The sequence below is a fragment of the Hyperolius riggenbachi genome, chromosome 8, assembly GCF_040937935.1.
Source record: "Hyperolius riggenbachi isolate aHypRig1 chromosome 8, aHypRig1.pri, whole genome shotgun sequence".
Lineage (NCBI taxonomy): Eukaryota > Metazoa > Chordata > Amphibia > Anura > Hyperoliidae > Hyperolius > Hyperolius riggenbachi.
Genome location: NC_090653.1, coordinates 267,335,124 through 267,356,535, shown reverse-complemented (window position 1 = coordinate 267,356,535; position 21,412 = coordinate 267,335,124). Strand labels below are relative to the sequence as shown.

At 44.5% G+C, this 21,412-nt stretch overlaps 1 protein-coding gene across 2 annotated transcripts in view; it reads left to right on the top strand.

The window, feature by feature from the left end:
• The window catches only part of GDI1 (GDP dissociation inhibitor 1), a 65,328-nt gene extending 44,254 nt beyond the window's left edge, over positions 1 to 21,074 (top strand). For both annotated transcript variants that reach the window (XM_068248812.1, XM_068248813.1), the window contains exons 6-11: positions 2,841 to 2,972; positions 7,502 to 7,601; positions 11,268 to 11,439; positions 11,568 to 11,712; positions 15,757 to 15,811; positions 17,357 to 21,074. In XM_068248812.1, the coding sequence (XP_068104913.1) occupies positions 2,841 to 2,972; positions 7,502 to 7,601; positions 11,268 to 11,439; positions 11,568 to 11,712; positions 15,757 to 15,811; positions 17,357 to 17,509 (757 nt within the window). In that variant the 3' untranslated portion in view covers positions 17,510 to 21,074. The remainder of the gene's footprint in view (positions 1 to 2,840; positions 2,973 to 7,501; positions 7,602 to 11,267; positions 11,440 to 11,567; positions 11,713 to 15,756; positions 15,812 to 17,356) is intronic.
• The last annotated feature ends 338 nt before the right edge of the window (positions 21,075 to 21,412 follow it).

Sequence of the window (21,412 nt, the reverse complement as noted above, 5' to 3'; positions counted from 1 at the left end):
GGAATTTCTGTCTTTAAAGTCAGAAAACCACTGCGCCTGCGTTGCCGTGTCCTCGCTTCCCCTGATGTCACTAGGAGCGTACTGCGCAGGCACAGACCATACTGGGCCTGCGCTGTGCGCTCTTGATGACATCGGGAGCGAGGACACGGCAACGCAGGCGGAGTGGTTTTCTGACTTTAAAGTCAGAAATTCCAGAAGTGAACCGGAGGCGGGGCCGGAGCATCGGGGAGTGGCTGCGCCAACACAGGATGTCTGCGGGGGACCATTAGAAGCCCCCGGTAAGTTCAGCTCATTTTACCCCGACCCCCCTACAGTATTCCTTTAACTAGTTCATGCAAAATCAATGTTTTAAAACAATCGTTTTGTGCATTAAAAGACGATTGCAATATGCTTAAGGCCACCGATGAGCTGGTGTTAAGTGGTTACACTTTTTTAGATAAAAACTGATCTCATCATCTTGCCTATCTTTGCCAGGCAGCACCTGAACAGGACTGGGTCATGGTCAACTTTTAACAGTACACAAAGTGTATAGGACGAAGGCGCAGTCTCCAGGGGAGATACCTGTATCAAAAGTGATCCATTTATTAAATGGATTCAGTAAAGCGCTGGCCCGGAGCTCAAGCAGACAGTAATATTTACTCCTCTCGGGCTCCAACGGAAATAGCCAAATCCCGATCAGGTCCACTTTACTGCGTGGGGCGAACCGCCTGCGCAGTAAAGCAGATCTGATCGGCATTGGCTATTTATGCTGGAACCCGTCGGAAAGCGTGCATCATTCATTAGAATTTCTTTCATATTTGATAAATATATTACCATTAGTTATAGATATATAAATATACAGAAGGCTTGAGTACACAAGGGAGTAATAGATTCTTAACAATATATTCTCACATTTCTCTTCGATAGTTGATTATTTGAGGGCTTGACCACAGTGTGTAATTAATCGCTGTCTGGGTGTTGACATTTAGGGCCGTTTATTTCTTCTTCCCCATCAAAAAGAGGTGTTTACGTTTGTAGTGTGAGAGAGGACTAAATGCATATTAACCACTTCACCACTGAGGGGTTTTACCCCCTGAGCACCAGTACATTTTCACCTTTCAGCGCTCCTTCCATTCATTCGTCTATAATTTTATCATTACTTATCGCAATGAAATGAACTATATCTTGTTTTTTTCGCCACCAATTAGGCTTTCTTTAGGTGGGACATTATGCCAAGAATAATTTTATTCTAAATGTGTTTTAATGGGAAAATAGGAAAAAATGTGGGAAAAAAATTATTATTTTTCAGTTTTCGGCCTTTATAGTTTTTAAATAATGCATGCTACTGTAATTAAAACCCATTAAATGTATATGCCTATTTATCCCGGTTATAAAACCGTTTAAATTATGTCCCTATCACAATGTTTGCTGCCAATATTTTAATTGGAAATAAAGGTGCATTTTTTTCAGTTTTGCGTCCATCCCTAATTACAAGCCCATAGTTTATAAAGTAACAGTGTTATACCCTCTTGACATAAATATTTAAAAAGTTCAGTCCCTAAGGTAACTATTTATGTATTTTTTTTAAATTGTAAATTTTTTATTTTTTTTTAATTACAAAAAATAAATAAATTGGGGAGTGTGGGAGGTAAGGAGTTAATTTTTTGTGTAAAACTAGTTTATTTGTGTGTAAAAAATGCTTAGGGTGTAGTTTTACTATTTGGCCACAAGATGGCAACAGTAACTTTTTGTTTCATGTGACCTCCAAGCGTCCTTCCGGACGCTTGCAGGAAGTAGAAAGAGGCTGGGAGTTTGTTATTGCTCACAATGATCGCGCTGCTCAGCCGAGCGGCAGCGGATCATTGCGGGGCTTAGATCAACGAACTTCCCGTTCGTTGATCTCCGGGCGAGCGGGCGGCGGCGTGTTTACTAGCGGCGGGCGGCGTGTTTACGAGCCGGGAGCGCGGGCAGCGGCGGGAGTGCGCAAAGTACGGATTTCTCCGTCCCTGGGGGTTAAAGGATGGAAAAAGGGACGGAGAAATCCGTACGGGCGGGGGTAAAGTGGTTAAAGCTGTAACTGAACTGAAACGCCAGACCGTCTCTGCTCACTAGCACTGCAGAGGAATCAAGATACGGCTTATTACACAAATCTGCCCAGCTGAGTTGCAATGTCTGATTTCTTGCAAAATCTGTTTTACAAAGAGTTGTAAGTAGCTTGTTTGTAAAATATTAGAATATAATTAGCCGTATATTCTTGGTCAAAAATGAGACCATAGTTTTCAGCAGTGGCACATCATATATTTATGGTATTTTTTGTTCATACTTAAAGAGGAACTTTAACCCAGGACTGAACTTCATCCCAATCAGTAGCTAATATCCCCTTTCTAATGAGAAATGTTCATCGTTTCTCAAATAGATTATCAGGGGGGTCTGTATGGCTGATATTGTGATGAAACCCCTCCCACAGTGTGATATCATGACCAAGATCCTGCCAGCTTCTTGTCTGTGAACCTCATTGCATTGTGGGAAATAACCGCTGTTTCCAACAGGCAAGCAACCAATATCTCCTTCTGTGCATAGTACTCTCAGTTACGAACATTCCACAGATCTGCACCTGACAGAACTAAAGATTTCACCACCAGTGATAAATTTCAAAATGTAATTCAGGATGAGGAAAGATTTTACAATAGGCAAACACTTGACTAAATAATCTATAAATGAATGTTCTAAAAATACAATTACATCCAAAGGAGAGGCAAGTGTAACTGTATTATTATTTTTTATTACTTTTCTTCACTACAGTTCCTCTTTAAATCTGTCTGTAGCCTTTTCAAGTTTGAGTCATTTACTTTTCATTTCAGCTATCTGGATCAGCCCTGCCTGGAAACCATCAATCGTATCAAACTGTACAGCGAGAGTTTGGCAAGATATGGAAAGAGCCCTTATCTCTACCCTCTGTATGGACTGGGAGAGCTTCCACAAGGCTTTGCCAGGTGAGGTGGCATCAGCGCTTCTGAGCTTACGCTGTCTAAAGCTACCCATACACTACACAACTGCTGTGCCATTTGGACAGCGACTGTCCAGTGATCTACATTAGGATTGACAGCGCTGTGGAGTCAGAGTCAAGGAGTCGGAGCAATTTTGGGTACCTGGAGTCGGAGTCAGGGGTTTCAATAAACAGAGGAGTCGGAATCAGATGATTTTTGAACCAAATGCATAGCCTTTGTAAAAATTAGACGTCAGAGTTGAGGAGTCGGAGCAATTTTGGGTACGTGGAGTCAGTCGGTGGTTTCATAAACGAAGGAGTCAAACTCGGATGATTTTTGTACCGACTCCACATCCCTGATCGTTGATTGACATAACGTCAGCCAAAGAACTGCTGTCACCGATCATTGAATGTCAATTGCGGGGCCTTTCGCAGCGTCGGTGAGCAGAGTTGGGCTCACAAGTCCCTTAGGACTCAAATTCGTGATTTAAATGAGGCTTAATTGCCTCAGCTGTGGGGCTGGGAGAGAGGGGGTTACTTACCCATAAGTCTGTCGTCTTCTATCCGTTCCAAACATCTTGAAGGAGGAAGTGCGCGGTAGTGATTCTTGCAACGCTTCCCATAGGACGCGTACAAGACGTGTGGGTAAATAACCCCCGCTCTCCCAGCCGCACAGCTGAGGCAATTAAGCCTCATTTGAATCACAAATTTGAGTTTTTAGGGACATTTTTGCCTAATTTGACATGTGGAATGTGCGTAAATATTGTATAGTGTATGGCCAACCTTATTGTTAAAGCTGTACAGGTGAGATCAGACTTTTCAATGTTTAGACCAGCCTTTCTCAACCTTTTTACCCTGGAGAAACCCTACAAATAATTTTGCGATCTCAAGGAACCCCTGCAAATAATTCTGGGAAAATGTGCTCTATCATATGTCCCCCACGATGGGGGAAAATGCCAAGGAACCCCTGGAGAGTACTCAAGGAACCCTGGGGTTCCAGGGAACCCTGGTTGAGAAAGCCTGAGAGACTCTAATACAGAAATACAGTGGTTTTTACAAATGTTTTACAGCGCATTTCCACTGCTAGCAGAAAATATAGAAACTGAAAGCAGAAGTCTTATGTTATTGTCTATATTGTCTAACACTGCCCCCTAGTGACAGGTGGCCATAAATACACATTACAGCAGTACTAATTAGAAGCAAGGAAATGTAACCATGAAGAAATAGAAAAATGGCCTGGAGGACTAGCAAGCTTCTAAAAAAATGGCTGCGAAAGGGATAATGGCTGCGAAAGGGATAATGTGCATGTATGAGAGAATTATTAGCGGCTCTTTTGGTGACTCCCTGCTTTGTTTTGTGCTTCCTCTCAGTCTAATGCTGGCTTTGCTTTGCGATTGCTGTGGATTTGTCTGGCAGTAAATTCATAAGTTTAATGGTTTGAACAACTGTATATATATATATTTATGCAGTAGCTGATGATTAAAATTTTCCAAGCTGCAAACATTCATAAAAAAATTAACAATATTTAGGCCTGGTTTTGATAAATGAATGAACAGCGCCGGTACTGTCATTAAAGGAATACTGTAGGGGAGGGGGGGGGGATGAGTTGAATTTACCCGGGGTTTCTAATGGTCCCCCGCAGACATCCTGTGCCCGCGCAGCCAATCACTGATGCTCCGGCCCCGCCTTCGGTTCACTTCTGGAATTTCATACTTTAAAGTCTGAAAACCACTGCATCTCCGTTGCCGTGTCCTCGCTTCCCCAGATGTCACCAGGAGTGCACGGCGCAGGCACAGACCATACTGGGCCTGCGCAGCATGCTCCTGGTGACATCAGTGGGAGTGAGGACACAGTACCGCAGGCGCAGTGGTTTTCAGACTTTAAAGTCTGAAATTCCAGAAGTGAACCGGAGGCGGGGCCTGTGCATCAGTGAGTGGCTGCGCGGGCACAGGATGTCTGTGGGGGAGCATTAGAAGCCCCGGGTAAGTTCAACTCATTCCCCCCCTTACAGTATTCCTTTAACCATTGTTTGTAAAACGCCATGTATTGATCCCCATTCTTCCAGTTGTTCAAGGCGATCCTGGTAGCAACAGGTTGCTTCCAGGGTTGTTTACCACTGCGCTTCCGTCTACCGTGTCCCCTACAAGGGTGAAAAACAATGATTGCCAGGAAGCTGCCAAATGCTTTTCTGCTTGCTAATTGGGCCTTATTTCAACTCAAAGTGACTAACTTCTGATAGGCCATCCCTGACAGGTGGCTAATGGAATTGCATGCAGCTCAGTATTATAATGCAGTGCCACCAACAGGTGAATTCATAGAACTGCAGGTTCTAGCACTGATTTTGTTATAATACAATACTAACTATTACATTGTTTTCCGATCAGAGACAGGAAGTTTGGGAAAGTCTAGTCTAAGGGGGACACAGCAATAGTAACCTGAAAACAGGATAACTTTTCCCTATGCTATTGAAGGGTACAAAATCAAAACAAACTTTTGACTGTAGCATACCTCCCAACTTTTTGAGATGAGAAAGAGGTACACTTAAGCCACACCCCTGCCACACCCCCAGCACACCCCTAGTCACACAAAACATAAAGATTTTAAAAGGAAAATGTGTTGTTTTATAATTCAAACCATACTGGTCCTTTCTATCCTGGTTCATTTTCCTTCATATTAACATGTAAATAATAAATATATACATTTTAAGGATAGAAATAAAGTTTAGAGCCAATTAAACACATTTTTCAGTAGATAAATTACGTACATTTACACAGATCTGTACATCATTCCTGAATTTGGGACAAATGAGGAAGAAAGAGGGACAGAGGGATTGGGTTCCCAAAGAGGGACTGTCCCTCCAAAAGTTGGGAGCTATCTTGTAGTTCCACTTCAATAACAAGCTGTTACTATGCTTTGTAAAGCAAGCAGGCATTTTCTTTGAATGCTCAGCATTGTCTGCATGCCTGGAGGCACCCTCTAAAACTGATATAAATTAGATGGGTAAGTAGGTGCTGCACCTATCTGAGTCAGGGGGCAGAGCAGAGCAGCAAGTGTAAACCCACAACAATGGGAAGTGGTATGTAGAAGACTGACTAGTGTGACATAAACACTTGTTAACGAAATTTGAGTGCAAAAATAGAAAACACCTTTATTAATTAAAAAAAACAGTATAAAAACTAATTAAAAGCTTAAAGTGTATTTGTAACAAAAAAAAAATCCCTTGGGCAGTACGTACCTCAGGAGGGGGAAGTCCCTGGATCCTAATTAGGCTTCCCCCTTCTTTACCGTCCGGCATCCAGCACTGGCAGGATCCACAGTGGCCATGTAAATATTTACCTCCCGTTATTGGCACAGCTGCTTTCTGATAGGCTCCAGTGAAAATAGGTGAGTTGCCCGTGTCTGCGCAGTACAAGCGGACCCTATCAGGCTCGGCTGTTTCCGTTGAAGCCCATCGGAAAACCGCTACTGCGGCTGCGCAGGAGCGCATAAAGTAAATATTTACATGGCTGCTGTCTGGGTGCTGCCAGTGCTGGATCCCGGAGGGGTAAGAGGACGAGGAAGCCTCATTGGGATCCAAAGGCTTACCCCTCCCGAGGTAAGTACCCCCCCAGGGGCTGTTTATTTCTTACAGATCCACTTTAACTTCATCCAAGAACTGTAGGTAATTTAGCACAATAGACTTCTGTCCTTTCTTTAGAACTGGTAGGATGCACCTGTTACATTTAGCATAGATGTTACATTTCATATTTAATGGAGAAAAATAATTAAAACTACTGTATATTCTGGAGTATAAGACTACTTTTTAACCCTTGAAAATCTTCTGAAAGGGTCAGATCTCGCTGCTGAGGACTGCAGTGGAGCGGCGCAGGCGCACATGTGTGAGATCTGAGAGGCAGAGAAGGTGGTACATAGGATACAAGGGTGAGCCAGAAGGGTGAAAGAGCCCAATCTATTCTTCCATACCGCTCTGATAAACAGGGAGACAAGGAGAGCTGACCAATCCACTGAGGGAGAGTTGATCAATCCAACCAGTCAATCGCCTATATAGTGTTATATACTGGGTGCCACATACAATACAGCACCAGTATCTGTTCATACATAGCACCAGTATATGATGTTTTTAAAATTTTTATTTGATGTGGGTTGGAAGAGGGGTAGTCTTATAAGACCAGTATATCCCAAACTCTATATTTTAACTGGAAAATTTGGGGGGTCGTCTTATACGCCCAGTCGTCTTATACGCTGGAATATACGGTATCTGCTAAGGGAAACTGTAGTGTGAAGGATATAGAAAGGGCCATCTTGACTACCACACTGAATTTCCGGCTTCACTACTCTCTGACTCACACACCTGGAACAAGCATGCAGCCAGCGGATTCTGCAAGCTTACTCTGTGTCAGTGACTGAGACAGTATTGAAAGGCAGTGGATCGACACTGATACCAGACAAGCAGCAGTAGTATGTCAGCAATAGCTTCTTCCACATCATGGCCATTTCATGTTTCTATTAAGTCTTTGACTGTGTTTTTTCTCCCAGGCTGAGCGCTATCTATGGTGGAACATACATGTTAAACAAGAGTGTGGATGAGATTGTAATGGAGAAAGGGAAGGTGGTTGGAGTAAAGTCTGAGGGGGAGGTAAGTTCTCTGCCAGTGACTGCTGAGTGGTATGATCGGGCCCCGTGTTTTGTTTTTTAGTGGTTACTTGTCTAGGCTCCTGGGTAGTTTGGGGAACCTGTGAATTCTCTAGCAAGGAACCTTAAAAGCGGATCCGAGATGAAAAAGTAACTATAACCAGGGTTCTCCCCAGAATTTTTTTTCAGCCGGGTGGCATGAAAAAGTAGCCGGGTGGGGAAGTAAGGGCCCCTTTTACACTAGGAAGTGCGATCACAATTGCGCTGCGATCTCGCAACCTACAATTTACGCTACCCGTGATCGATCCATATAGCTGCTGGGAACAGTGCACGATCGCCCAACAATTGTGATTCTGAAAAATACAACGCATGATAGTGGGAAATGAGCACTGTGATTTACATGTTATCACAGTGCTCATCAAAATGGCTGCAATCTGCTTACTGAAGCGGATCGCAGCTAGTGGAAAAGGGCCCTAAGGTCATGCTGGGTGGAAAAGGAGGGTTAGTGGGTAAGTACGTCAGACTGGTGGGTTGGGTAAGTGGGTAGGTAGGTCAGGCTGGTGTCTAGTGAGGTAGGTCACATTGGTAGGTGGGTGGTCAGGCTGGTGGGTGGGTAGGTAGGTGGTCAGGCTGGGTAGGTGGTCAGGCTGGGTAGGTGGGTGGTCAGGCTGGTGGCTAGTGGAGTGGGTTGGGTAAGTGGTGAGGCTGGTAGATAGTGAGTGGGTGGGTAGGTGGTCAGGCTGGGTAGGTGGGTGGTTATGCTGGTGGCTAGTGGGTGGGTTGGGTAAGTGGTGAGGCTGGTGGCTAGTGAGTTGGTGGGTGGGTAGGTGGTCAGGCTGGTGGCTAGTGGGGTGGGTGGTCAGGCTGGTGGCTAGTGGGGCGGGTTGGTAAGTGGTGAGGCTGGGGACTAGTGGGGTGGGTAGGTGGTCAGGTTGGTGGCTAGTGGGGTGGTGGCTAGTGGGTGGGTTGGTAAGTGGTGAGGCTGGTGGCTAGTGGGGTGGGTTGGTGGGTGGTGAGGCTGGTGGCTAGTGGGGTCGGTAGGTGGTCAGACTGGTGGCTAGTGGGGAGGTAATCATGCTGGTGGCTAGTGAGGTGGTGGTCAGGCTGGTGGGCTAGTGGGGTGGGTTGGTAAGTGGTGAGGCTGGTGGCTAGTGGGGTCGGTAGGTGGTAAAGCTGGTGGCTAGTGGTAAGGTAATCATGCTGGTGGCTAGTGGGGTGGTGGTCAGGCTGGTGGTTAGTGGGGTGGGTTGGTAAGTGGTGAGGCTGGTGGCTAGTGGGTCGGTAGGTGGTCAGGCTGGTGGCTAGTGGTAAGGTAATCATGCTGGTGGCTAGTGGGGTGGTGGTCAGGCTGGTGGGCTAGTGGTCAGGCTTGTGGGCTAGAGGTCAGACTGGTGGCTAGTGGGGTGGTGGTTAGGCTGGTGGGCTAGTGGTCAGGCTAGTGGGGTGGTGGTCAGGCTGGTGGGGTGGTGGTCAGGCTGATGGGCTAGTAAGGTGGTGGTCAGGCTGGTGGGCTAGTGGTCAGGCTGGTGGGCTAGTGCGGGGGTGGTCAGGCTGGTGGGATAGTGGGGAGGTGGTCAGGCTGGTGGGCTAGTGAGGTGGTGGTCAGGCTGGTGGGATAGTGGGGAGGTGGTCAGGCTGGTGGGATAGTGGTCAGGCTGGTGGGCTAGTGGTCAGGCTGGTGGGATAGTGGGGAGGTGGTCAGGCTGGTGGGATACTGGTCAGGCTGGTGGGCTAGTGAGGTGGTGGTCAGACTGGTGGCTAGTGGGGTGGTGGTCAGGCTAGTGGGATAGTGGTCAGGCTGGTGGGCTAACGAGGTGGTGGTCAGGCTGATGGGCTAGTGGTCAGGCCGATGGGCTAGTGGTCAGGCTGGTGGGCTAGTAAGGAGGTGGTCAGGCTGGTGGGCTAGTGGGGAGGATGTGCAACTCACCTCGGTGCCGCCCCGTAGTAGATACAGCGTCACTGGCTCCTCTCTCAAACCTCAAGCGTCATCAGCGATTTGCGTGGGGGGGGGGGGTATGTTCAGCGTGTCTCGGATGCCCACAAGTGCAGAATCTGGAGTCCGACCTCTATCCCCCCTCTCTCTTCCCCCGCTCAACCAGCTCCTCTGGCGGTAGATTCAGCGTCACTGGCTCTGCGCTGTCTCGAACGCTAGAGCACAAGCCAGCCACCTGATCCACGTTGTCTCCTATCTCCGATGCTGCGCACACTAAAACAGGAAGTAGTATGTGCAGCATCGCAGAGAGAGGACAGGAGACAGTGTGGATCTGGCGGCCAGCTTGTGCTCTAGCGTTCGAGACAGTGCAGAGCCAGTGACGCTGAATCTACCGCCGGAGGAGCTGGCTGAGCGGGGGAAGAGAGAGGGGGGATAGAGGTCGGATTCCGGCTTCTGCACTTGGGGGCATTCCCCTACTCGACACTGCTTGTGGCCGAGACATGCTGCCCCTCGCCGAATCGCAGATGACACGCCAGCCAATCAAACCCTCAGCACTGACTATTGGCAGCCGGGCGGGGTTTAAAAACACCCGGGCGGCCCACCTACCTAATTAGCCCTGGGGAGAACACTGATAACAAATAACTTGTCTATATATCTTTTCTAAAGTTTAGTTTACACAGCAAATCTAGCTGCACACAGCTTTAAAAGTTTATGATTATTTATTGCTGTGATACAATGAGGGCAGCCATGTTCTGTTTGTCACATTGTCACTGGCCTCAGGGCTGGAGATGCTATCAGATTGCCTGTGTGTAAATTCAGTCCCCTCCCCTCCTCCCCTTAAATCAATGGCTAGTAACCTCCTTCTCTTCCTGCCCAGACTGAGCTCCAATAAGCCCCTGCTACCTGGGACTGAGTGCCAAGGCTCTCTGAAAAGCTGTGGGTGAGGCTTGTTTAGTTTATAGGGAATTGGAGTATTAAAACAAAACAAAAAAAGGATGTGGCTTGAAGAATGCTCTATAAACTATATGAAAGGAACACAATTATGCTATAAGTAAAAGTTTATCTCGGATCCACTTTAAAGAAAACCAGGGATGAATAATACTTACCGTTTAATACATACCTGGGGCTTCCTCCAGCCCCATGTGCACGGATCACTCCCACGCCGCCTTCCTCTGCTGCCTGCAGCTCCGGTACCGGGTACCGTAACTTCCTCCAGTCGCGGCCAGTCTGCACTAAAGGAAGTGCGCTCTTTACGTATCTCTCCAGCGGCTGTAACACTTAAGCAGTATCTTAATTCCTGTTGGGTTCTTGAACAGTGTCTGGGTGTCAAATTGGCTTCTGTACATTGTTGCATGTTTGGGTGATTTCTGAGCTGTGTTTTAAGGTCTTGCGGTTTCCTGATCTGTATCTAGATGTGTGGTGGGTCCTACATAAATCTAGAGAATTCATGAATAGGTCTTCATGGTAAATTCTCATACAGGTCCTTAATGTGCCATGGCTTGCTAAACAAGTTGTCTTAGGATGCTGTCTATATTGCTCTCTATATCGTACCCTGGTGAGTTTCTGGTTTGTGTAGTGAGGTTTTTGTCTGTGTTTCCTGGTAAAGTACACAAAAGAGCTAGTCTCTTGGAGGAGATACTGGCATCTACTCCTCACATCATTCAAGGGTCAAACAAGCAAAGTATAATTAGTAGTATTAGTATCATAGTATTGTGACTTTGTGTCCATATCTTGCAGGTGGCACGTTGCAAGCAGCTGATCTGCGACCCTAGTTACATTTCCGACAGAGTGCGCAAGGCTGGTCAGGTGATCCGCGTAATCTGCATCCTGAGTCATCCTATCAAGAACACCAATGATGCCAACTCTTGCCAAATTATCATTCCACAGAACCAGGTCAACAGGAAATCAGGTGAGGCCTACAAGATACGAGAAGCCAAACATTCCTCACTGGAGTTCCAAGTCCTGGTTCAAATTCATGTGGATTAAACTCAGTCTGAGGAAAGCTGATATTTATTCTGTGCTTATGCCTTATTACAGATATCTACGTCTGTATGATTTCTTACGCACATAACGTGGCAGCGCAAGGGAAGTACATCGCTATCGTCAGCACCACGGTGGAGACACAGGAACCTGAGAAAGAAATCGAACCAGCACTGGAACTGCTGGAGCCTATAGACCAAAAGTAAGAACCTCCAGGACGAATCTGAAAATACTTGAAAAACATGATTATTGCTGCATACATGATTTTGGTAAGATGTGACTGTAAGGAAATACAGTCCAAAGGAATGGAGGGTAATGGAAATACTGCCAAAACATACTCACACTCTCCATGTTAAGGGAGTACTCCGTATCAAGACTAAAAAAAATATCCAAGGTAAAATAAAAAGTTTTACCTTGGATTTACCAAAGCGACATGTGACATGATGAGATAAATATGAGTATGTACCGTGCAAAACATATTAACAGCTTCATTAGAGTTATCTCGTTTGAGATAAGTGTACTGCTTTGGACCTCAGTTGGCAGAACTAGTAGTGCTGTAAATTCTTTGAATGCTTTGATCTCTCTCTACTAGCAGAAAATACAGAAACTCTGTTATTGTCTCCCACTGCCCCCTAGTGACAAGTGGCCATCAATACACATTACCGCAGTACTATTTAGTAGCAAGGAAATGTTACAAATAAATTAAAAAATGAGCTAAAATAAATTGCCCTAGAGCACTTCCAAGCCTCTAAATAAATTGGCTGCTAAAGGGTTAATAACCAGGCTGTCTTCATTTTTTTATTTTGCTTCCTGAAAGAGTTAATTTTCAGGCATGTAAGTGTCAGCTTCTGTCTTGTTCCCTTATTGGGAATATAGTAAAGCTCACTGATAATCAAATTACAGCCATAAGAGATTTCCTGGCAGAATACAACTTCTGAGAGCAGAAGAGATAGAAAAAAAATTAATAGTTTATGTATTTTAACTCTGGGCTACTTCATTTGCTGCCATTGAGCAAAGACAATAAAACATTCAGTCTACTTTGTAAATGTTTAAACATAAAATAAAACCATGCAATATCTAAAAAGTCATTTTTAGGAGTAGGACAGATCCAATTTTTTATCTCATTAGTTTATTTTCACCTCTAGTTCACTTTAAGCTTTACTTACTTGGGGCTTTTTCCAGCCCCTAGAAGTCTTATTTTGTCCAGCGCTGAAGGTCTGCTCTCGCCTGGCTGCCGCTGTCCCCTCCACGCCGCGTGCCTATCGTGAACGCACTCCTGTGGTCGGAAGCATCCTGCGCAGTTCACAAAGACTTGTACTGCGCAAGCACAGAGCACTCCTGGCCATGGGAGTGCAATCATGAGAGATGCGCAGAAGCCACCCGGGGTCAGCAATCTTATGGTTGGGACATTGGCAGCCTGGAGGACAGCAGAACTTAAAGAGGATCTGTAACATAGAAAGTTCCCATGGGGGTACTCACCTCGGTAGGGGGAAGCCTCTTGATCCTATCGAGGCTTCTCCTGCCCTCCTGTGTCCCACGGTGGTCTCGCTGCAGCCCACTGAACAGCAGGCATGTAAATATTTACCTTCCCGGGTCCAGCGCAGGCGCAGTATTTATTTATTTTATTTATAAAGCGCTAACATTACGCAGCGCTGTAGCAGCTTTCCACTCAGAAATTGCCGGAAATAGCCGATCCGAGTAGGGGCACTCTACTGCACATGCGCAAGTCGCCTGCGCAGTAGAGTGGACCCGACTGAGATCGGCTATTTCCGAGCGGAGAGCCTCAACAGCGCCCCCCGCTGCAACAGGGAAAGGTAAATATTGCACAGCCTGACAAATTGTCGGCTGTGCATTCAGTGGGCTGCAGCGAGACCACCGTGGGACACAGAAGGACAGGGGAAGCCTCGATAGGATCCAGAGGCTTCCCCCTACCAAGGTGAGTACCTCCCAGAGGAACTTTTTTTAATTACAGAGTCTGTTTAAGTGCTGGACCAGATAGATTTCTAGGGGCTGGAAGAAGCCCCAGGAAAGTAAAGGTTAACTTTTTTATTTTACCTTGGCTATCCTTTAAAGCGCCTCTGCATAACCCCCTGATAGACATGTCATGTCACTTTATAAAGAGAGGCCTTTAGCGAATTGTCAGACTCACATGATTTGTGGCCCCTGGTCATCAGCATGAATGTCTGTGGGCGAGTCCTCAGTTTCCTATGACACAATGGGCTTTACTGACGATTAATCTGAGGGTTGACTGCTTTAAATTTAGCCCACTGAAGCCTCCAGCTGTTGGTTAAAGTGGACCTGAACTCTTGCACAGGACACAAGGAATACATAACAGAAATGCACCCTGTGTGTATTTAAAGAGTTTAGCCTGTGTAATCCCCCCCCCCGCCCCATTTGTGTCTAATCACAAGTTGTAATTTGGTCTCTCTCCTGTGTCACATGACTGCCTGTGGCAGATAAGCCCATTTGAAAGCACAGGATGTTAACAATATGTCTGCTTCCATGAATCGGGAAGTAGAAACTGTGCAGATTTGTTTTAGGATTTGTATCAGCTGTAACAAAGAAATAAATGTTTTTTTTGTTTAAAGGATATTATGCTGTTGTGTATCTTTTAGAGCAGAGAAGAGTTCTGAGTTCAGGTCCACTTTTAACAACTCCCAGCTAAATCGATGTACACACGCTAGATGAAACTCAGCTGAGGTGGACATGAACGATTATTTCTGCCTACATGGTATTTATAAGTTGTGTCTGTATGGAAATATAACCCATATGAGCGACAATCTTTGCTGAGAATCCAGCATGTGTACAGCAGACCCCTCTCAACCGCTCGGCCAGTGATCCGCCGAGAGCATTGTTCTCCCCATTTATCCCACCCACCATGTGATGTCACGCATGTTACGCCCTCCACCTAGTAACAAAACATGCCATTAGCCTGCTGGCTAATGACTTGTCTCTCAGCCTCGGCCCAGAAATGTCACCCAGGGGACAGTGACCAACATTTTCTGGTTTTAAAGAAAATGTCAAGGCACTAAAAACCAAAAAGTCAGATACTTACCTATAGACAGGGAAGGCTTTGGATCCTATAGAGCCTTCCCGTTTCCCTTCCAGCACCATTACCCCTATTTTAATTTGCCGCCTTGGGAGGCTTCAGAAGCATTCGTGTCCCTGAGTGCTTCTGAAGCCCCCCAAGGGCTCACAGACGTATATTCGACCAATTGGTTCAATACACACAATAGGGGGACAACACTGGAAGGAGGGGAGCAAGAGAAGTCAGGGAGGGCTCTATAGGACCCAGAACCTTCCCTGTCCATAGGTAAGTATCTGAGTTTTTTTTCTTCTTTTTTTGTCATTTCACATTTACTTTAAAGGGAACCTAAACTGAGAAGGATATGGATTTATCCTTTTAAAACAATACCAGTTGCCTGAAATACTTTTAGCCACAGCCCCTGAACAAGCATGCAGATCAGGTGATCTGACTGAAGTCAGACTGGATTAGCTGTGTGCTTGTTTCAGGTGTGTGATTCAGCCACTACTGCAGCCGAAGAGATCAGCAGGACTGCCAAGCAACTGGTATTGTTTAAAAGGAAACATCCATATATCTCAGTTTAGGTTCCCTTTAACACATATGCACCTCTTCTCATCCTGTTTTTTTTTATCTAACCTTTTTATAAAGACACTTGTAAGGGTATGAGAAGAGTTAAATCTTTTTTTAAATTTTTTTTATGTTTACACAATGAGCGGGGAGATTAAGTGCTGGCCACAAAGAGTTAATCTCTCACCAGCAGAGGGAGGGGGCGGGCAGGATCAATTGATATGTGGATGATGATGTACTAGAAGGCGGAGCAACCAGAGACCTGGTCTGTCCCAGAAAATGGCACTGTCGTCCTTATCAGAGAAAGGAACTATAAGACCCAGGCAGCCAGGTATTACTTCCACTGCAGAAAGTACAGATGTGCAATAAACAATTAATGCAGATTTGTTACTATATGCATTGCAAAATGTAGTAGAGATATGCAATGAAGAGGCTTTCTCAATCCTGAAGTTTAAAAACTAAAGTGATTTCAGTATTGTCTCTTGAGCTCTGTGTACTGTGTGATCTGGTGACAGAATCCCGTTGACTGTTCTCTGGCCATCTACATAATTCATTACGGGAACTCAATGCAGGATCATTCTGTTCTGGTATCCTGAACAGCACAATTATTAATAATGTATTTACCAAATGTTGCTTATTTTCTTTCCATTGCAGGTTTGTTGCCATCAGTGATCTGTACGAACCTACCGAAGATGGAACGGAAAGCCAGGCAAGTATATGACACAAGTTAAAGTCTCTGATACTGATGTGTCTGAAGAGAGATGGAAATTAGACACTGATGGAACTAATATCACTTGGCTTCCTGTGCTCTGCTCTCTGTTGTTCTACCCTAGCTATTGTCAAACCATGAGGTGTGCCTAGCTGGCGACGCTCACCAATATTTCCAGTGAGGCCTATAAAGCTAGTTTAACCATTTCCGGACTGAGCTAGTTGAAATCTGCGTCCTGCTTGTGGCCGCTTATTTCTGACAGGACGTAGATTTCAACTTTACTGCCGCGTGTTCTTGCTGCTACCGCCGATCACGCCGCTCTGCACCCGCCACAGCTTACCCTCTCTGACAGCAGAGCTCTGTAAGCCGCTCAGGAGCCGATTTTATTGGCTCCTGATCCCGTCATCACTGTGAGACGATTGCATTGGCTCCTCACATTGTTCTGCTGTCATAGCAACACCAGAATGGGAGAGTGGCGATTCTGTGCGGCGTGATGTTGGCGAGCCTCGGTTTTTGTTACCTGCGGTCTCTGGTCCTTAAGGGGCCAGAGACCGCTGGTACTGAAGTGGCTAAAGGACAACTATCAACTGTCATTCGGTAAACCCCACATACCTATTAGCCAGTATTATTAGAAGGCTTTTCAGAGGTCTCTTATCACAGCCTATATGAAGGAAATGCCTTGTCTATTAGAGTCGGCCACAGACCGCTCTCACTTGCCGCGCCTACCTCTTTGTCTCCTCTGACTGGCTGTGTGTTGCTCTGCATGTGTGCAGCACAATTAGATGGTATGCTGGTGCTGCACAGTCAGCGTCCAGTGCTCCATTTTAAAACGTCAGACCGCAATCTACCAAGCAATGGCCCCCCCCCCCCCTCTGGTCTGTGAGATCTAGGAGTACCGGATATACAGGGAGTCCCCTACTTATGAATGCCCGCCAGTACGAACCACCACCCTGCCGCGACTCCCTGTATTCTCCCTGTGTCCATCTCCTCTGCCCCCTATGTGTCCTCCTCCGCTCCCAGTGTATAAGCAGCAGCAGTACAGCTTGCCTCATCCCTGGCTCCAGCGGTGATCGGAGACCTCTCCTCTCACTTACTGCACCTCTTGTGCCAGCTTCTGTTCGCATCAACAGCAGAAGCTGGCACTAGGGGAACAGTGAGAGATAGGAGAGGTCCCCAATTGCCATTGGAGCCGTGGATGACATGAGCCGTGCTGCCGCTGCTTATTCTCGGGTAGTGTAGGCGGACACAAGATGGGAGCGAAGGTGGGCACACGGGCAGAGGAGGACACATGGGGTACAGAGGAGGACATATGAGGTACAAGGAGGACACAGTTATAGGGGGGGAACATCTACAAGACGTTCCTAGACCATGGACGCACCAGGTTTAGTATTTTTTTTTCTGGTTTTTGCCCTCTAAACCTAGAGGGCCAATAAACCTATAGCGTCGTATATGCAAAAAATACAGTAGATTTTTTTTACATAAAATATTATCTCACTAGGCTGTTTTCTCAAACCTGTTTAGCAAACTTTCTCCTTGATCTCACAGGTATTCTGTTCACGTGCCTACGATGCCACCACACACTTCGAAACCACATGCAACGACATCAAGGACATCTACAAAAGAATGACTGGAACAGACTTTGACTTCGAGAACATGAAGCGCAAGCAAAATGATGTTTACGGGGAAGATGAACAGTGAATCCGTGTGCTGGTTGGGGTGGGAGAATCGCACTGAGTTGCAACTAAAGAAACAAAACAAAAACAACTTCATTTTTTTTATTTCTGAAAAAAGAGGGGTGGTTGAAAAAAAGAGTGAGCATGTGGGAGGGATCACGTAAAGAGAACGTGGGAATGGAGGTTGCCTGGTAACAATAGGGCGTGGGAACGTGCAGCTATACCTTCCATTCTTCCTCTCGGTCCTCATGATTCAAGCTTTTCAAGCCTTAGGCAATGGTGTTGGAACTGCAGGTTGCCTAGGTTTTAGTTCTACAAAAAAAAAAAAGTTATCTCAGCTGTACCAACAGCCTCACACCTCTCGAAAAGTTTACATTCTTAGTTCACTTAGCCCAGGTAGTCTCTCATCTTCTCAGTTGAGCAAGAACATATATGTATGAAGTGTTTACTGACTCTCTTGTCATTTCATCATACCTACTTTGACTTATACACGGTCAAGGGAGCTTGTAGATGTTTCTTCTAGTTATCGTCAAAAGGCTTAACTCATTGAATAGGTTGACCAGATATTATTTCCATTTTTTTTTCTGTTAGGAAAATGATTTCATTCCCTTCGCTAATGCCGAATCACTGAACATTCCAGAAGGGCAACAGGCTTGCGTTGTCCCAAGTTATGATGGCCCTAGCAGAACATTGCTTTGAAGGCTTCATGTCCAGGCTTAAACCAATGCCATGTAGAGATTCCATATCCGGTTAATTTTCAGGGTTCCATAGCCAGTTGTTTACATAAAAATTTAGAGGCTCGACATAAAGTTGCAGTAAAAGTTTCCATACCTATGATAGCCTTATTGAGATTTGGCTTTCTAAGCTTCCGTAGCTAGCCAATTCCACACAAGTCCTACAGAATGTGGGCTCTAAAGAATCCAATGCCAGCATCTTCTAAGTCACATTATTTTCAGCATCCAGTTGGAGATAATCAATATGGACATCTTCACATTGTTGAGGTCACACATCTGGCTTTAAAGGAAGAGCGCTTTCATGAAGATTCTTTATCCAACTGGCTTTAAAGATGGCCATTTGGACCTTTGCCATTTGAGGGTCGCACACTAACTTCACTTTATTGATAGCTGGTTGCCTGCACATTACTTAAAGATTTAGTTGACCATCATTACCCAGGCATCACATCATGTGTCTCTTGGGAGATCACTGTTACCAGATGATATTATAGTGGACCTGAACATGGTGTTACAGTTTATTTAGAGTGCCTTCTGCAGATAATTTTTTTGTATGTTCCTTAGGGTAGTCTATAGCAGAGCTCCACCACTTGAAGACCCATATTATAAATTCATTTTTGGTTCCCAGGGCATCGTGAGTAACGTCATTTTTTTTAAATGTGAAAGCCCACGTCTTAGTGTTTTGGCTAACGATCTAGCTACGTATAGTTTGCATGAAGGGTCCAGTGGTCAGGGCGCAACTTTTTTCCATATCACAGTCTTACAGCCTATCCAACAAGTTAACTCCGCTACCTACATCAATGACCTAAACTTGACAACTCATATCGTCATTTTCAAAGCTAAGGTGGCTTCCATCTCAAGTCTTTTCTGTTACAAGTTCTTAAAAGTTACCTTAACCTTATTTCCTTCCTCTCCTAATTTATTTAACTTATTAGTAAACATGTCTTAAAGCCATGAGTTTCAAAGATTGTATGTTAGATCTATAAGGAAATACTCTAAAATAAAATACAACCCTAAAACCACACATTTGATTTCCCAATAAACAAGTCCAGTGGTTGTCATGTCTTGAGGAAATACTGTACTTAAAGTTTCCATAAAATTAGTTATATTTAAAAAGCCACTAAGTAAATATTTAAAAGGTTTTTCATGAAACTGTTGACAAAGGCCATCTGGATTGAGAATGATGGATCTTGGACAGCTTAGACAGCATTAAGAACAGAAGACAAGGGACCAAGTGCTGCAGTCATGGTCAGCAGCTTAGTATGAGGAACATTCCATTTAGGGATTGATATCAATCTCTACTGCTCAAGAAAATGGAAAATGGAAAGGGTAGACTGAGCCACCATATATAAACCTTCAGTCCTTCAGTCACAACTTCAACTACAAAAGTAAACACTACAGACTCCTAATTCTAATCTTTACATAGTTGCTTGCTTCTTATTGTGTATTTCCTACCAAAAAATAAGGTCTGTTTTGAGTGGTGATCCGTTCGGTCACCGGAACACTTTAGTAAATTATTTCCAGCGAGATCAGATCCAGTTCTACAGTAGACATAGTACTTACCTGTAGGAGATAATCTTATAACACAGACATGAACCTTGTGCAGGACATCCTGTGATGATCATTCTATACAGTTCATTTGGTGTCCCCTTAAGGTCATTTATAAAATATCTTAGTCTTGTGCCATGCAGCTTGTCTTCTGTGTTGGTCACGGTAGTATATGAAATGTACCTGTTTCAGTGGCCACCGTGGAGTAGAGTTTCCATAACTAGATAAAGTGCCTCCAAGAAAGTTTGACATATTTAGTCTGTTAAATTTAACTTGAAACAAGATTTTACTGCCACTATAAAGACTAAAAAGTAGCAAATATTTATGCAATTTTTGTGTGACTGATGATAAAAAAAAAACATCAAAATGGGTGACTTGTTAGGAGGTTTAGAGCTCTTGTTGTTGGTAGTGATAGATAAGTTAGGCTTTTTTCCTTGTCCTCTCTTATCTTTTTAGTAGGAGGGCTTTTTGGTCTTTTTCAGTCCCCTATACTTCCCTAGTGGTTCTGGGTCACCCTGAGCTGCTTGGGTATTTTCTTATCGGAAGATAATGGATCCGTACCACAGATTATGGGTCTCATCTGGATAGGTTCACTGACAAATTATTAATTCTATTAGATGGTCACTGTTAAGTATAGCTTTTTTGTTTCGGTCTTAGCAATGGAAGTTACCTGCTAATGCAGTTCTTGTTACATTTACCTTCTCTTGGTGGTCACCATTATATGAAGCCCATTTTATTTGTTGTTTATAAATAGGAATATTCTGTTGGTCTTCATTGTATTATGACCTTGACATCAGTGGTCATTATCAAACACTGTAATGGTGGCTATATGGATCTTGTACTCTGTGGTGGCCATTGTGGTATCTGATCCTTCTCTTCTCTTGGTGGGTACCATAGAATGAGGATGTTCTTGACCTTGTAGCCACCAAGAAACTGTCTTTCCTTTCTTAGCGGCTGGCCAAAATATTCCTTGTCATTGTTGGTCTTGATCATCAATGGAATCTCCTCTCCAGTAGTGGTCACTTGTTCTATTTTGGTGGACACCGTAAAGTTTAGGTGGTCTCTGTACATACTATGGATCTCTCTCTCGTGTTGTGTTTTTTATTTTCTCTCTCTCCCAATACAGCTTAATCCACGTCGCTGTCTATAATTTCTTTTGGAAATGTTACTTCTCTCTTTAGTTTCCTCTGAAAATATTTATCAGCTACTTTGCATTGTCTGCCCCTATGAAAAAAAGATCTTCTTACTAGTAGATATTAATTTACCGTGTTTGACAAAAACGATATCAAGTAAAAATGTTGTGGAAACTCAGCTGTCTTGTTTTATGTTGCACTGTCTCAAAAATCACAATGAAAAATATGTGTGTGTGTTTTGTCTTTATGTTTGGAATAAAGACTACTATAGGCACAGGACAAATAGCAAACTAGGTCAACTATAGGACTACTATAAGCACAGTTCTAAATGTACAGTTGAAACTCAAAAAATTAGAATACAGTATAGTATACAATGCAATACAATTACATTTGTAAAGGGATTTTCTCCCATAGTTATCATGCAAAAAAGTCAATTTATTTCAGTAATTCAACTTAAAAGGTGAAACTAATATATGAAATAGGAACCATATGCGGGTATTTTGGATTAATTTGCTG